The 18270-nt window shown below is 40.9% G+C and overlaps 1 protein-coding gene across 39 annotated transcripts in view; it reads left to right on the top strand.

Moving 5' to 3' along the window:
- The window catches only part of dlg2 (discs, large homolog 2 (Drosophila)), a 305321-nt gene that overhangs the window by 29388 nt on the left and 257663 nt on the right, over positions 1-18270 (top strand). For 38 of the 39 annotated variants that reach the window (XR_013207082.1, XR_013207083.1, XM_077242498.1 and 35 more), the window contains exon 3: positions 13128-13285. Coding sequence is in view for 37 of the 39 variants with exons in the window: in XM_077242498.1 (XP_077098613.1) it covers positions 13128-13285 (158 nt within the window). In the remaining 2 variants the exon portion in view is untranslated. Of the gene's footprint in view, positions 1-7165; positions 7264-13127; positions 13286-18270 lie in introns of those variants that run through there. The other variant, XM_077242481.1, reaches the window with a different exon arrangement.

The raw sequence follows: 18270 nt of genomic DNA, 5'->3' as shown, positions 1-18270 counted from the left end.
CCAGACGTTCCGCACGTCCGACGTCGGAGGGGTGTGGAGGAACTCAACAGGGTTAAATTTTAAGGGAACTCACTGGAGTAGAAAGGCGCACGTATCCAGTCCATAGGAGGGGAATGGCGCAGCAAGCCGACACTTGAACCGGGCTCACGGTGAAACTGGCTTCCTGAGAAGGAAGCCCACGGGAAGCAGCGGTTCAACTAGGTGTCGTCCAGCCCCCAACTCTAGAATCTGTTTTAGCGAAGCATATCGTCAACGCCCAGGCGGAGCACTTTACACTCATCATAGAGGAGCTCAACACCTAAGTGGACATGTTGCATCTCGGATCTTTACCGAAATGAAGGCAAGCACTAAGTGCAACTTTGCATGGAAACAGCCTTCCCTCTCTGCTGAATTCCAACAGATATTTGTAGAGCTGGTCTGAGGTCTATGACTTGCATTCTGTACACGTCCAAGCGAACGGACAGAGAAGCCAGGGCTGGATCTGCCTCCTCCAGGGCAGCGCTTGCAGGCTCACCACCTGCTCCTATTACTGAGGCCTGGGTGGAGGCTGCTGCGGAGGGCCAGCAGGAGCGGCGGCCGGGGAACGCCCACGGCGACGAGCAGGCGGAGGAGCTGCCACCGGCGGCGGGTGGAGGCAGCAGCTGGCCACCGGGGCAGGATGTGCCGGATGACCTCCGTCTGCGCTTGAGTGGCAGAGAACTGTTGGATGCAGTTCTCCACCGCGTCGCCGACCAGCCCAACCTGGGAAATTGGGGAGACCAGGAACCGAACCTTGTCCGCATCCGCCATACCAACCAGGCTGAGCCAACGAAGGCGCTACTGGACCACCACGGTGGACATCGCCAGACCGATCACGCACGCTACGACACCCGTACCCCGGAGGGTGAGGTCGGATGCAGTGCGGTGCTCACCTATGAGCGCACGGTCTGGATTACCCTCGTGCATGCCATGGGTGCCCTAGCCTGCAGCAACGCCATGGCACGCAAGAGGAAGCGGCTTGCCCACAGGCTTTGTAAGCTCTGCCCGTCGGAACGGACAAAACCTCACAGGCCTTAGGGGGGAGACGAGGATCCCCCCAAAAGGCAGCGGCCGCCGGACACAGGTGCACCTGTGTCGACAGACCGCTCCAATGGAGGGACACCTCGCAACCCTTCACCGTTCCTCCATCAAGGGTAATGAGGGGGAAAAGCTATTCAGGCAGTTTCTGGCAGAGAAAGATGCTGTTCACCACCTGATAAGCTCTCCATGCATTTCGGGAAAGAAAGGCACTGGGGCGGCGAGCTGAGAACCAGCGCGGCCCGCCCCAAGATACCAAACTCCAGATTCCAACCGAGACTGAACGGGACACGGTGGAGGTTCCACTCGAGCCCGGCAGCCTCGGCGGCCCGTTTCAGCATAGCTGATAATTCTGGATCCGGCTCGGGCAACATTGAACTCCCGGAGGGAGACAATGCAGCCGAGTCATCATCTCTAGAAGTCAGCTCACCCTCCGATGCTGCAATCGGGGTCCTGTCCTCCAGGGGAGCCCCGAGTGAAACCGCTGGCCCACCCATTACAGATGGACCAGCAGACAACACAGGAGGCTCCAGTGGTTGCAGTGGAAGGGAGGAGTGAGGAGCCCACAGGGAATGGTTACCGGGCGGGACATCCAACACTATCCTCCGGTCACCCATCCCACACAGCACCCGAGGGTGGGGCATGGTAATGGGGACTCGCTCTCCGCGAACGAAGGCGAGTCTCGCCCTCAACACTGCGACAGTCATGTTCCCACAGTGAAAACACGAGCTGTCCACAAAAGCTGTCTCAGCGTGCTGTAAGCCCAAACACCTGACACAACAGTTGTGACCATCAGAGAGAGACAGGGAACGACCGCACCCAGAAACGCACGGGCGGAATGACATCTTGAAAAAGACGCAAACGCACCCGTGTTGCTCTTTCAGAAAATAGGACCGTCACCAGTGCCGGAGCACACAGGGGAATGACCGCGGCAACACTGAACAGAGAACTGAAACAGTGAAGCACTCACTTTTCCGCCCTCTAACCAGCCATCAACACACACAAACATTTAGAAATTTGTTGCTGTTAAAACAGCAGTTGAGAGCTCAAAGCTCGCGATCACCGCTGCACTCGCGCTGTAGAACACCAGCACTGGGAGAGTCTTCCTGAAGAACACCGACACACTCGCTCGTTGTAGACAACAGCACTCTCAGAGACATCAAACGATCGGCTCCGAAGCGAAAGGCAACTAGTGCGTGCATCCACTTCCGTATTTATACCCGCGCCGCGGGGGCGGAGTGTGTGATGCGAATCACGCACGTCAATTACATTGGCTCGTTCAATAGTACTCGAAGAAGACAGGCTCTCTAGCGAGATCCCAATTCAGTCGACGTCGACTACGTCTGACGTTATCGACTGAAAGGGAACATAGATATACAGTATACTACTGGTGTGGGAAATTCAGACACATCTAAAGTGCAGTGTTATGGAAGAACTGTTTCCTTCTTTTCACATCCAATATTCAACTAAAGAAATGTGACATATTTAGCAAACTAAACATCTGTATGAAAACAGGTAATGGCAATAAAATAATATATAAATAACAAATAAAAATAAAATAAATATAGCCTTGCAGTATAAAGATATATCTCAAAACACACACAGGCCTATTGCAATCACTTGTACATCAATGGCAAGTTTTATTTCGCAAACAGAAGCATTTCTACTTTGTCACCAGATAGTCTGTTTCTTCTCTCTCTGCCACATGTCCAGCCAGACTCACTGTCAACGCTTGTACATGGTGCAGAGAGGTAAGCTCGAGGATTGGGAAATAATAAAAACAAGTTTAAATGGGTACATTTTCTATAAATATTTTTGATATAACCTTCTCCAGTTATTGTTAAAACACACCAGACATGCAAATTCTGTGCATTTTGGGCACAAAATAATTTATTTTATCCATCAAAGTGTGCTTTCACTTTAATTGAGCGTGAGCAGCGCAGCAAAAATAGAGTCGGCGCTGAAACTCCCGCTTCACCGCTGATCACGCGGTGCTCCTGCTCGACGCTCATGCGACGCTCCTGTGAATGCACTCCCTGTTTAACATGCACGCCGGGAAAAAAAACGCGCTTGCGGTGTGAAAAATTAAATCGGAATATGTCAGACTGACCTTTGAGAGCTCAAAGCTCGCGATCACCGCTGCACTCGCGCTGTAGAACACCAGCACTGGGAGAGTCTTCCTGATCGGTCATGGCCGATCACGTGAAAATCGGCCAATTCCGGTCATCAGCCGATCAATCGTGCACCTCTAGAGCTAATGTACGGATCCAATATACTGTTACACGCGCGTTTACTTAAGACCTAACCTATTGTGGTTACAGAAATGCTTTCCAAAAAGGCATTTTGACATGTTTGTGTGTACACATTTTGGCCCATATCCGAAGCCCATTTGCTTCTCCACGTTCGGCTCTTATTCAGAGTGTGCACACAGAAAGCCGCCTGGGGAACAGTGAATATTCTGTTGCTTAATGCGCTTTTAATAACACTGTTTAATATGAAACACGTCTCGCAGTTTAGCAACAGTAGACAGCACTTAACATCCAAATAAGCCAAATAAGTGAGTGTTGTAAAGTTTGGGCTTTAAAGCAACACCAAGGAACTTTTTCTCTGCGGTCGCCCTACAGGTTGGAAGCGGAATTGTCCATTACGGTTGTCGTAAATAATTTAGCCTACCGCAGCCTACTGTCACACGTGCACGCTCGCTCTTTATCCAGCACCGGCTTTGGAATCAACAATGGCCACAGACAAGGTAGAGTATGATGCATGATTTTATGAAAGACATCACAAACGAAGAAAAACTATGTATGCCGTAAAGCAGTCGAATTTTGGAGTTCTTTTTGTGCTCCGGTTACTACCCGAAACCCGAAGTTACATAGTGCCAGTAAAAGCGATACAGACCATGTTAGGCTATGGCAGACGTGTCATTTAACCTATTGTAAGTCGATGTACCCTCACAAGGGATTTGGAAATATATTATGAAGGTTGAAAAACTACATAGTGTTACTTTAAGGGAGGAACGAAAATGCTCTACTATGAAGTAAAAAAATCGTTTTACCTTGATTGCCTTGTTTTGTATGAATGAATGAGGTTTATATAGCACATTTTCTTTGTACTACCGAACACACAAAACGCTTTACAATCATGTCAGGGGTCTCTCTTCAACCACCATCAGTGTGCAGCACAGTACAACGTCGCCAGAGAGAGAGAGAGAGAGAGAGAGAGAGAGAGAGTTCAGTAAATGGGGATTATTAGGAGGCCATAATTGATAAGGGCCAATAGAGGGAATTTGGCCAGGACACCAGGGTTACACCCCTACACTTTATGAGAAGTGCCATGGAATTTTGAATGACCACAGAGAGTCAGGAGGACTTTGGTTTGAAGTCTCATCTGTTAGGTGTTTTCATAATTGTTGGAAGCCAAAATCGAAAAATCAATTACGATTAATCACAGAGCCCTAGATGAGGTCTGAAAATAAGTTTGTCTTTTGGCCCAAATTACCCTAGGCCTTGGATACATCATGCATTTTTGGACATAAATTACTTACTAACTATATTAACTGTGCTTTCTATCACAACAGAGAGAATGAAATGCTTCTTCTTGAAAATGGCACTTTTAATTTTGTGTATGATTCCCTTTATAACAACTGGTAGTTCATCTTACCTAGAGCCTCATTGTACTCCGGTCTCCCCTACTGACTAGATATTCTGTAGGAAAAAAAAAAACTGAATAAGGAGAGTGAGTAGAGCGAGTTTGGCAGAAGGAGGATATGAACACAGGTCTGTTTGCGTCAACCTTCTGCCATGCGCCTTACCTCTACGCATTTGCTCAATTGCCAATGCACCGTATTCCGTAATTTTGTCTGAGACGTCAGTGGTTGGAGGTAGTGTAAATAGCATCTGCCAATGAAGTGGGCTATTTGTTTGCATGTGGATATTCAGTTTAACTCAAATAAAACGTTTTAAATCTATCAGTCAGCCTAACAGATTAGAGCTTACTAGAATGAGAGAATATTCCCAACTGACCCAACTGTGGTTTGTAGGTATGCTTTCTGAGGCTGACATTATATGTTTTTTTTTTGAAAATTGAGTTGTTTCCAGTCCTGTACTGTTGTCAACCATGTGTAAAATGTTTAGGCTGCAATTGGCAACAAGCAAGCACCAGGTGCACAAACTTTTGCTCATGTAACAACTGACCTCATTCTACATGCCAACTATGTCCACCATGGATGGAAAGCTTTCTTATAGGCTCTGAGTGTTTGCAATCAATGAACACTTGATTAATTAACTGATTGAGCTAACTAATTGACTGAAGATTACTACTTTTTTTTTGTAGTTCTTAAATCTTCACTATTGCATAGTGTCCAAAATCCTCATAGTTAAGTCAAGAGTTAGATAATTATGTCATGTTGAATAGATAATATTTTCAAACGGCAATTTTTCAGTCCAATTTCTTTCTTGTGCAGTCAACAGTGAAAGCGAGTTAATCATTTTTCTAGACAAGATATGAACTGAATGCCATCCACTATGAAATAATTATATTTTAAAGGAAAGCAGTGTGCTGTCAAGACCCCATCAGAACAGATTCACAATACACGATTAGCAGACGACAAACCCTTTATTTAACAGCTTTGTCCCAATAAGATTTTTCTTTATAGCCATCTGTCACTGCCTGAATTCCTAATGTTGATTCCAATATCTAAAGAGCAAAATTGCTGATATAACAGTAGCATTCAAAAGTTAGGGATGGGTAAGATTTTTGAAAAAAGGCTTTTAATAGAAGTCTCTTATCCTTCCATAGGCTACATTTGATCAAATTTACAGTAAATTTAAATTCTGTGAAATATTACTACAATTTAAATTTTACATTTTTCTTTACACATATTTAAATATCATTCATTCCTGTGATGGCAAAGCTGAATTTTCAGCAGCCTTTACTCCAGTCTTTACTGTCACTTAGGGCTCTTTTGTTCTTATTATTATCAATGATGAAAAGTTGTGATGCTTAATATTTTTTTATGAAAACCATGATACAGTTTTTTGCCGATTTGTTTGATGAAGTGAACATAAAAAAAGCAAGTAAAGACATTTGTTACAAATGATTTGTTACTTATGATCAATTTAAAATGCCCCTATTATGCTATTTTAAAAGATTCCTAATTTTCCATTGGAGGTCTCCTACAATAGGTTTACATGCATCCAAGGTCAAAAATACTTTAATGTTCTCATAACATAGATTGCAAATTACCTAAGTTTTATTACGATTTGTTCAGAGATTCAGTCTCTCTTAACTAGACGTCTTCTCGGGTCCTAAAAGCTGTACCCGTCCCGAATCACTTCTTACCCAAACCCGACATGAATAAATTAATTTAACGGCGTTGTGATTGGTCTACCGCCTTACCATGTTTCAGATCCGGAGGCTTCCTCTGCACTTAACACACAGTGATACTAACAAGTAATAATGCAGTTGGTCCCCCCCCCCCCCCCCCCTCATATCAATTACAGCACGAGTCCTCATCCTTTTGAAGTGCAAGCAAAGTGTTCTAAAAAAGGTTCTAAAAAGCATAATGGGGGCAAAGTATATTTCTTTAAAAAATGACTGACCCCAAACTTTTTAACGCTAGTGTATGATGTTTGATTGAGATCTTTAAAATAGTTTTTTTTTTGTTGAGATTCTTTAAAATACTTTGATCAGATGTTCTTGGTGGTTTTGGAGATCTTTGTTCATGCTGATGATTGCAGTGATCAGAAATCAGGGGTTCTTTCCTCAAGGGCTCAGCTCTGTGCCCTGAGTTTAACTGTCCTAAACAGTCTCCCAGCTGTCCCGGTCCAGCCTACAGCCAAACACACAGACAACACATCATCATCAGTCGCCACCTGCTCGGCTCTTATGCATAAGTAGAAACTGCCACTGTTAGGCTCTCTGAGGTGAACAAGGGGCATGTTTGAGTGCAATAAAGGGATTTAAAATCCACCGAAGACAAAGCATCTGAAATAATGATCAGCTGTATTCTCTCTGTTTGTGTGTGAGGGTGTAAGGTCATTGTCTGAATTGTAGGGAACAGGAGGCCTGTGCAAGGATTAAGCTGTCTGCTCACATGCTGTTAGATCAGGCATCTGGCATTACACACACTCACACACAATTCTCGCTGTTTCACTGATGACATTTTGCGCAACATGTCCATGGAGAACAGGGGACTTTTACCTCTCTGTAAGTTTATTAGAAATCAATGCTGCTTTTAAATTATTATTTTTTTGACGTGCATGTTATTGATGCGAGTTAATTTTAACAGTTTGTTTTAGAATAGTATTCATATTTCAGTATTTTATCAGTTGAGACTTTGCATTAACTGTTTTTCAAATTGTGTCACCCACGTCTCTTTGAGAAGGCGGGATTTGCATAAATGTAAGTCTTTGATGGTCTCACTTTCAATTTGTGCTTCCACTTTAGAGGCAAAAATGACTAAATCACATTTTAAGTAATCTTTTTGGTGTCTGCGGCTTTGCACCAACTCAAATGCTTGAATAAACAGTGTTATATGTGTTGAACTTAACTCGCTCTGAAACACTGGGCCAGGCAGGCATCTGTAGGAGGAATAACAAATGGAGTCTATTTATTAGGTTTTATTTACATGTAAATTAATTCTCTTTCTTAAAGATGGAATAGACTGCAAGCTTCTGTTTGAACGATGCTTCTTTTGTTAGCTGGAAAATGCCTGTTTTGTGTGAGCGCTTTGGCAATGTCATATTGTCTCCTGAGCAGCTTTACATGCATTATCAAATGCAAAGTACTCATGTGGTTCTGTTGACCAATGCAGACTCTCTGTTATGAAGTAGGGTTAGCTGATTGAATGTTTTCCCCACTAAAACTATTTGTCTGTGAATGGGTTAGCAAAACATTTATTTTCTGTTTTATTTTAATATACTTTTTTGCAGTTCACTCACAGTGCTGTGACAAATGCATTTTTTAAAGTACAAATAATTCTCTCAATGAATACATCATTTAAACTGCAGGTATAGAAATTAGAAAATGTTATCAGTTTTAAATAGTTTGTCACATAGCTGGACACTGTAGTTACTTTTACAAATGTCATGTAAACTACCCACATATTTGTTTTCAATTTAGGTTTGCGTCTCTGCAGGTTTGTAATATTTCTTATCATATCTGAAAAAAAAATGCTCATGAGATTTTTTGCCCTGTATTTTTTATGTGGGATGCTTTCTATATTTTGACAAAATGTCATCTGGTGCTGAGCACATTTCATTCACACATTCCATATAGGCATTCCAAACACACAGAATGTTCTTTTCTTTTATCTCCTCTCTCAAAGCAGGAGCCTAGTTGATTCCGAGGCAGGATCTGTAACATTTAGTACAGCATATGGTGGATGGATTCACGGCAGAGCTGCTGACTTTTACCCACCATGCATTGTGGCTTAATGTAACTGTCACTTCTAAATCTGTGTTGTCCTGGCTGAACGAGCAGAACTCTCCAGATGGTCATTGCAAGAGCTTGCACTCTAGTTTAAATATTTGGATATCTCTCTGTTTAGTATCTCTTTGGCAGAGTGGAAGAGTTGACCCACAATAGTAATACACCTCACAGAACCTCTGACCTCATTTAGTATCACTTAATAGAATTACTTTTGTCTTCAAAAAATTGGTGTACATAGAAATGGGAGTACAACAGAAATTAAAATATTGTATCTAAATAAAAACATTTATTATGTATGTATTTATTATATATTGTTATTTATAAATTAATGAGAATTGTATCAAAATATTCATTCACTAATGTAATTTACAGATATATATATAAAATTGTTATATTGTCACGATCTGTGTTAGTAATTTTCATGGACTTTTAGTTCGTATTTCTCAGTTTCCTGTTTCCTGTGTTTCCTTTGTTCCTAGTTTCCCGCCAGTCATTAGTTGTCATGGAGACTCATTCAATCATCACACCTGTTTGTTAGTTTGTCATCATCACTGTTCCTCTTTGTGCTCCATTCTGTTGTCTGGTATTGTTGTGTTCTACACGCCGCCATGTTGCCTTTCTTCATGTGGATTACTTGGGGTTGTTTTATTTAAAGGTGCATTGTGTAATATTTAAGAGGATCTGTAGACATAAATGCAATATCATATACATAATTATGTTTTCAGTGGTGTACAAAGACCTTACATAACAGTGGCGTGCACAGACCTCCTCAGGGGCAGGGGCGGAGGGACGAAAAAGGGCACTAAATAAAAAAAATGATTACTTCTTGATTTTTTTTGTTTTTATTCTTTCTTTCCTTGGCATTCTAAGAAAATATGTTGATACAATTATTAGAATACATAACACATCAAATGAAAATAGGGAAATTATGATAATATTAAATATTATTTTACCAAACAAAACAGTGAGAATCAAGAAGGTAATTATGGAAAATTTATTTTTAGTTTTGTTGATGTTGTAAATGTAATGTATGTATTATATGTATGAAAGACAGTGTTAGCTATCATGAATCAGTAACACTTTACAATAAGGTTTCATTAGTTAACATTAGCTAATGAACTGCACTTCTACAGCATTTATTTATCTTAGTTAATTTCAGGATTTACTAAAACATTAAACTCAAAAGTTGTATTTGTTATCATTAGTTAATGCACTAACTGTGACATAACATGAATAAACAATTAACAGTTCTAGTATTAACTAAGATATAGCCTACAGTAAAAAATGTGTTGCTCATGGTTAGTTCATGTTAGTTCATACATGAGTAGGCTAATGATGTAAAATTTTTGTAAAGCGTTACTATGAAATCAAAGATATAAGTTCCTCACAATTTAGAGTTGGACATGGACTTAAGATTTCATTAAACTAACTGTTAGATGTATTTCCCCTTGCACTTTTATTCCTTGGATAAAAACGAATGACATTGTCACTCAGAATGCGTCTAAAATCGAGTTATACTTTTATTGTAGTTAAGAATAACTCGCATGCTGCAGCAACTTTTAGAGCAGCATGTTGATGGTAGGATAAATGTAATTTTCCGTATTAGCTTAAACGTTACCGGCTGCTCGTTTGGAGAGACTCGCGCGAACTGCTGCGTAGTGCGTACCAGAACCGTTAAATGCGTATGAGGCGCTGCAAAGGAAACTCCGCCTACCACTTCTCCGCCAAATTTTTTTTTATATAATATTTGTTTGTATTATTATTGTTAGTGGCAAGGGTGTGTTTCATTTATTATAATATTTATAATAATAATAATTATTATTTACAATTATCAGAAAAGGGCACAATACATTTTGAGAAAAAAGGGGCAGGGGCGTGAGCCCCCCCGGCCCCCCCCCCCCCCCTGTGCACGCCACTGTTACATAATGAACGTTATGTTTTTATTACCTTTCTATCTACATACACTGCGGGTCCCCTCGCATTGAAATAACCATTTTGCGCCAACATTTTTGCGCGAACAGTGGCCCTAAACAGACAAACTACTACAGAGCACGTTTTGTCACTATGTTGTTCTTCGTGCAAAGAAGCTAGCTAAAGTCAGTGAATAAAACACTGACACAATGATGAACAAGTAACAATAATATTCGCAATAACAAATCGTTTTACTGAATAATAAAGTAAACGTAATTTCTTAATTTATCTTTATAAAGAAACCTCATTGCTTAACTGGCTACTGTCTGCTGTCTCAGACGACGACATCTTTTCCTGGCGGCCACCATAACTTTTGTTGGTTGCAATTCGTTACCTCACTACTAGATGCCACTAAAAATCACACACTGCACCATTAATACATCTTTTGTTTTATTAAACCTTTTTAGCCATTCAGTCGTATCCGACTCTTGGCGATCCTGTGGGCCATCTCTCGACATCTCTCCGGTCTTCTGCTTCCTTTTTCAGCTGTTTGTTCTTTGTCACTGTTGATAGTGTCAAGCCACTGGATTTTTTTTATTATTTGGCTGGATAATCATTTGATTATGAAGATTCATAATCTTTAACCTTTATTTAACTGACAAAAGTGCTAAGAAATGATTTTCAATGTTTTCACTGATTAACTTAATTGTATTTTGTAAATATAGACAAATTTTGATTATGATGGCTGCAACACACTCCAAAAAAGTTGTGACAGAGCCATGTTTACCACTGTGTCACATCACCTTTCCTTTAATTACACTTTTCAATCATTTGGGAATTGGATAATAATTTTTGCAGTTTTGCAAGTGGATTTTTACCCAATCTGGCCCAATACAAGACAGTCCGTGGTGGTTATGACTGCCTGATTCTCCTTTTCATGATGGGCCATACATTTTAATTAAGATCAGATCTGTACTACAGGCAGGCAGTCAAGCACATCCTCTCTGCGGTGTAGTGTCTACAAAACCACTCAGTTGTAGCATGTGCAGAATGAGGCCTGGCATTGTCTTGCTTCCCAGGAAATATGTCATCTTGATGGCAGTGTATGTCTCTGTACAATCCCAATATATGCCTCCATCTCAATGGTACCTTCACACACATTGAAATCACCCATGCGTGCACTGATGCACCTCGATACCATGACAGATGGTCTTTTTTGGACCTGTCGCTGGTGAAAGTCTGGACGGACCCTTTCGTCTTCGGGACTGAGAATTCAATGGGTCACATTCACCAAGCATGCATAGTATTGCGTACGCACAAATTTGTGCGAGAAATGTGTGTACGAACGATTTTAAGAACAAATCACGATTCACCAAAAATGACGTATTAAAATTTATTCTAAATTTATGAAAAACTATAGGAACAACTGAAACCGGTACTTACTCTGTACGGCCTTATAATCGTGTTAAGAAGTTATATTTCATCCTAACACGATTATAATTATATTGAAGTATGTTGCATTAATTGTATTATCCATATATACAATTATATAATAACATTATTTATCTTATATGTATCTTAAATACACTCCATCATATACAGTTAAAGAGTAAGAAAAGCTGTTTTAAAGCTTTAGCTTCAAGTGAATTTGGCAGAGATTTTTCGTGAGAAGTTCTCCTGTGTGTACAAATGAGAAATAATCCAAGCAATTAGTGAATGAGACCAAATGCCCGTTTTTCCCCAAAGCAAGCTGAAACGTGGACTCATCTGACTGCAGCACACATTTCCACTATGTTTTGGACCATCTGAGATGAGCTCGGCCCCAGAGAACTCGGTGGCATCTCTGGATAGAACTGATGTATATCTTTCTCTTTGCGTAGCAGAGATTCAAGGTGCATTCCTTGATGCAACAGCACAGCAGACTGTGTTAAGTGACAACAGATTTCCAAAGTACTCCTGAGCCCATGGTCCTATATATAACACAGTAGCATGATGGTTTCTCATGGTCTGAGGGCTCAAAGGTCAAGTCTCCTGCCTGGCTCTACACGAACTGAGATTTATCTGGATTCCCTGAATCTTTTCACAATATTATTGTAGACGGTGAAAGACCTACACAGCCAACCTGTGACAACATTACAATGTTCCCACACACATTCTGTATATGTAAAACTTAGTTGTTGCACAGTCATGGCAATTATTGGAAAGCCCTACATATTTTCTCATTGTGATTTGACTTGGAACCTTTTTGGCTAAGCTAGCTAGAAATGTGTGTCTAATCTCACTTTCTGACCCAAAAACACAAATTAATCTGTACCATGGCTGCCTCTCAAATATCCAGCTTATATCCAGCATGTGTTCGCCTCCTTTCTCTCCCTCTCTCTCTCAGCCTTCTTTTCTTCAAACTGTGCTGGATTAATTTAGATTCCAACAAATCAATCTTAACAAATTGCCTGTGCTTATTTTGATCTTCTACCAGCTAGAGATTATGTTGGTTTTTAATCCACAAGCCCATTTAGGCAAAGTGTGGTTTGGAAACTACAGCTGAGTTAGAGTATGGGTTAAAAAGACATTTATAGTGTTTCTCTCTCTCTCTCTCTCTCTCTCTCTCTCTCTCTCTCTCTCTCTCTCTCTCTCTCTCTCTCTCTCTCTCTCTCTCTCTCTCTCTCTCTCTCTCTCTCTCTCTCTCTCTCTCTCTCTCTCTCTCTCTCTCTCTCTCGCTCTCTATGTAGATATCCAGGAGTTTTATGAAGTAACCCTGCTGAACTCTCAGAAGAGCTGTGAGCAGAAGTTGTTGGAGGTGAATCACATGGCTAAGCAGTGGGAAAACACTGCCACCAGTTCGACATTACCAGCCGAGGGTCCGCAGCCAGCTTCCACACCGCCAGAGGTGAGACTAATAAAGAATCATGCACATGGACCTAGTGGTTCTCAACTGGCTTCAAACGCATGCAGCTACTGAAGGCCAAGATGAAAACACTGAATAGGTCACAGCTACTGTGGTATTATTTGAGCTTTGCCATCACAGGAATAAATTACAATTTAAAATATTTTAAAATAGAGTTTTTTTAAAGTGTAATGTATATTTCCCAACCAATATGCTATCCATTACTTGCTCATCCATGGCAATCCATTCACACAATACACACAATATACTGATTTTGTCATGGATTAATAAAGTAATGGATGGCTCATTTGTTTTCAGAAGCCATGCATCTTGCTGTCCCAGAACACAGGCTATTTTGGCATGAGCTGGCAGATGAAAAAATAATTTGTTAGTTTATTTTGGATCTTTCGAGTCTAATCCAGTTGAAGAGAGGACAGTCCTCTTGGGGAAGGATTTATTTCTCAGCACAGTGTCAGTGGACAAAAAACGTAGTCTCTCATAACTCCAGCTTTTGCTTGTTGTTTTACGCCTGTTTCACACTGGATGCACAAGCAGAGCTGAGGCAATAAAGAAGCTATGCTTATGCAAACAGGAGCAAAACACACATTTTGCTTTCACACTGGTAGTGTTGTGCGCAGCTTAACTGCGACTTGTTACTGCTAATTAGGGCTGCACAATTTTGGAAAAGTCTGACATTTCGATATTTTGTTTTTCTGCAGTATATATTGCTTTAATTCGATGGATTGAAACGATCTATTTGGAAAGAATTAATATTTCTAGAATGATTGGGGGGATTGTGTAGGGAAGTAAATCTGCATAGAAAATAATAAACAAATTACAAGCATAGGTAAATAGAACAAAGATACAAATGAAATAAACAGTGCTTTATGTTTTTCAGGTACATCTAACAGTATTCAGGTACATAAATTGGATAATCAAATGTATGTTAACACTGCATAGTCTTCACTGTCTTCATACATTATATATAATTAATCTTTGTCAAAGCTACAAAAGGGATTTTCTCTTTGTATTTTATTGTTTGATTAACATTAATGAGCGGGTATATTAGGCTGCTATCACTTTAAGACGGAATGCACGGATCCAATATAATGACACGCATCCGTTTTCTTTCTATAAGAGCCAAAAGTAACTGTGTTTACGAGAATACTCACCGAGACGGGCATTTTGACATAATTTTGCATGCATATGTCTGTTCCAGCACAAATAGATGCTGAAGATATCGGAATTTTGATAACATTTATTTCAAGCTCAAAAATCGCTTTTTTGTAATTGTGGCATTTGTGACATCACACAGGCAAATAAATATGCATATGCCTACCTTCAGAGCAAAACATTGATGAATAATTTTGCGTTATTGCACCATAGGCCCCGCCCACTGGCTTTCAGTTGCTTAACTGCTGACACTAGCCTACACCGGATACAAGCGCCGCATTGCGTTGTCAAAAGCAGATAAAACCCATTATAATAAAAATATACAGATGCCCGTTCACTTTCTGACACACTCCACGTGCTTGAGTCTGCCGACAAGAGGACAAAAGGAACAGTTAATGGAAGCGTAAAGGAACGTTTGCTTTGACGCGTCTTGTTTAAACAGCTCAATTTCTAATTTCTGACAAGACTTCAGAAGGATCCCAGCATCAGGAACAAGTGGATGGTTTATTGTGAATGGCGTCATGGATCGCGTTGAAGGATTAAATGTTAGTTCGGAGCATTTGACTGTTTCGTTAAAGAGGCACAGCGTAATGGCGAGTTTTTTGACAGATGAAGCAGAAAACTGTATTGGAGCTAACAGCAGCTGCATCACAAATCACAAGTAAACGATTTCATAATGCTTTGTCTGTAAATGACGGTTTTATATGGATAATGTTTTCAAAACACTTGCGTGCAATAGCGAGGGGGTGTTGATACTGTTTTCTATGCAACGATGTTCATAGCAATGAGCGTTTACATGAGCGTGGTGATGGCGCAGTGGATAAGACACATACCTTTGGTGTGAGAGACCCGGGTTTGAATCCACTGTGAGACACCAATGTGTCCCTGAGCAAGACACTTGACCTCAGTTGCTCCAGAGGCGTGCGACCTCTGACATATATAGCAATTGTAAGTCGCTTTGGATAAAAGCGTCAGCTAAATGAATAAATTTAAATGAAATGTAAATGTTTACTGACAAGCCTTAAAGGAGCCACTACTTAAAGACAAATCATTTTAGACAGAGGGTCAGAATGAGAATTGAAAATTATCATTTTGCCACATATGTGTTTTAAAGAAAAAAATAAAAGCTTAAAGTCCCTGTAAAGGCAATTTAAAAAAAATTCTAAACACATTATAAATGTTAGAAATGTATTGCTAAAACACATTACAAAGACTGTGAACTGTGAAGTACCGAATTCTGGAGTTAGACCGTTAAACAGTTTATCACCATTGATATTTTACGGATTTTTTGGGCTGGGCTAAAAGGGTACTCGATGACGCACTGGAGTGACTGAGCTCCTGGCCCCGCCCCTACCTAATGACACACTGGAGCCCCTGAGGCTGGCCGCTCCCCTAACAATATAAATAGAGCACATTCGCATCGGTTTGCCGCTCAATCGCGTGTTACTGTCAGTATTATTAGTTACCACAGCTTACAGTTTGCTAGTTAGCTATGTCTTCGTCACGGAAATGCGTACTACCTGGATGCGATCACGTACAAAACAGATCGTGTCCTTATTTAAATTTCCTAAATACGATCACATCAAGAAGAGGTGGATTAATTTTGTTAAGAGTCACCTTAATGGAGAGCTGAGGATCACCACCAAAACCCGCCTCTGTAGTGATCATTTTACACGGGATAGTTTTATAAACTTTCGTCGGAGACAACTGGGATTCACTGATAATCCGCTGTTACTGGTGAATGGGGCCGAACGACTATCTCCCGCCTCGGCCTTCATCCTGTCGCGCCGACAACTGGTGATTTTATCAGCAGTGCGTGCCCACCAATGAGTGTAAGTTGCCTTGTGCGCTTATGTTATAATTAACCTAATAAGCTGCTAGGAGCATCCATTCCGGTTGTAGCGGGTGACAGTTGATTTTGGCGACGGCAACTTTACCACGGCTGGGCGTGGTTTCAGCGCAGCCAGCGGACACGCCCCCAGCATTTGAAAGCAGAGACTACTGCTCATTTTTTCAAGATTTTGATAGCTTATTTTATGTACTTGCCGGCTTTTTTTATCATTCAAATTTGGCTGGGTGTCTAATAACACATTTTTCTGTGATATGACAAACTCAGAACACATACTTCATTTTGACTTTACAGGGACTTTAATAAGGAACATATTAAATAAAGGAATAATGAACATATTAAAATGATAAAACAATCCATGTCATGACCCCTTTAAATTTGTTCCTGGAAGTATTTGAAGAGAAATGTCCTAAAAGTTCATATTGAAAGCTCTTATTTTTTTGTGGATTTTTGGATCTTGACAAATCGAGACATTTTTGAGATCTCTTCTGAAACTGCAGAAGACATTTGTATGATTTTGGGGATTAAAATTAAAATCTTGATTCTGCACTTGGGGAAAATATAGACCTTAAAGAAATCTTATTAATGAATAAGATTTTTAAATTTTCTCTTGAAATGGCTGGAAAAGCACCCTTTGAGTGTGTTTGAGGCCTTGTCTGTCATGTGCTGTGATGAGGTTGAGTGGAAAGGCTTGTGACAGAATAATTAAAGGGTAACTAAACCCCTGGTCAAAGCCTGACTCCACCCACTGGCAATATTTGAAAAATGCTGGAAAAGTGGGCAGACCCCAGCGGAGATAGAGGCGACGAACCGAGGGCGGGGCTGAGCGGGGGGGGCGTGCACCTGAGACCCGCAGAGACAGCTGCTGTCAAACTAGCTAAAATGGAGTGACGCAAGTAGCTTTGCAACAGAGCGGTCATTTGAAGTCGAGAACTTTTGTCCCCCATCTTCACCTGAAGTGGAGGAGGGTGAATTGTCTGTGGACACCAGCTCAAACTGCGGCCTTAACTCCCGCATCGCGATCGGCATCCGATTATTCTTATATTCAGTCATTTTGAGGTAATTTTTTCCAGGATTATTATTACTATTATGTTCATTATATTTTGCTGCTATGTGAAAAAAATAATCAGCAAATCGCGCCGGCGATTCATCATGACGCCGCTGCGGTGGTGGAGTTCATGCAGGTATGAAGAGCAGCGTTTGGCAGCGCGAGCTGTGTGGAGAAGCCCATTTCCACCTCCATTGCGTTTGAGAAGCAATCCCACGTAAAATGCAGGTTGCACACTGGAGCGATAGGCGAGATTAACTACCTAGGCTACACGAAATAATCTAAATAACTATATAAATGCTATGCTAACTATATGCTAATATATATCTATCCGTTTTCAATACTCGTAATTCCAACTCCTGACTCGCTACAGTAGTTTTGACGGAACCAGATGCTTTTATACCAGGGGCTGCCAAGGGCGTGGTGAGTTCGCACCAAGGGCATGACAGAGTGACCTCAGAGAGTATTCTACGTCAGAGAGTACCCCTACTGCAGGAGCTTTCCGTTTAACCTGAAGAGGGCAGCACTCAGACATTTTTACACCATATATTTGAAAAGTAAAACACTTTATACCCAAATGTCAAAAAATGTACTTGAATCAATGAAACGCATTTATGAAGCTCCATTCTTACAGATAAGTAACTAAAAAAAGTTGTTTTAGTGTTTAGTTACTCTTTAAAGGCAATAAATGAAGTTGTAGATATCTGAAGAATACAAATGGCTCCAGAGCTGTATGTAGGCTTTGTCTTCTCAGACGCTGGTGAATTCCACAGCACTGCTTAGGTCTGCTGACGCATCAGCGCTCACAAAAGCATCAAATGTGTCAATCAAACACTTACTGATAAAATGTTAAAAGTGAACTAAAGACTTGTGTGATTAATGACTCAAATTTTCCGAGAAAGTGAGATTACACTGGAC

Source organism: Siphateles boraxobius, unplaced genomic scaffold (genome assembly GCF_051911475.1).
Source record: "Siphateles boraxobius isolate OS27281-9 unplaced genomic scaffold, OSU_SipBor_1 25, whole genome shotgun sequence".
NCBI classification, from domain to species: domain Eukaryota; kingdom Metazoa; phylum Chordata; class Actinopteri; order Cypriniformes; family Leuciscidae; genus Siphateles; species Siphateles boraxobius.
Note: the sequence above shows the minus strand (reverse complement) of the source record. Positions and strands in the feature narration are given on the sequence as shown.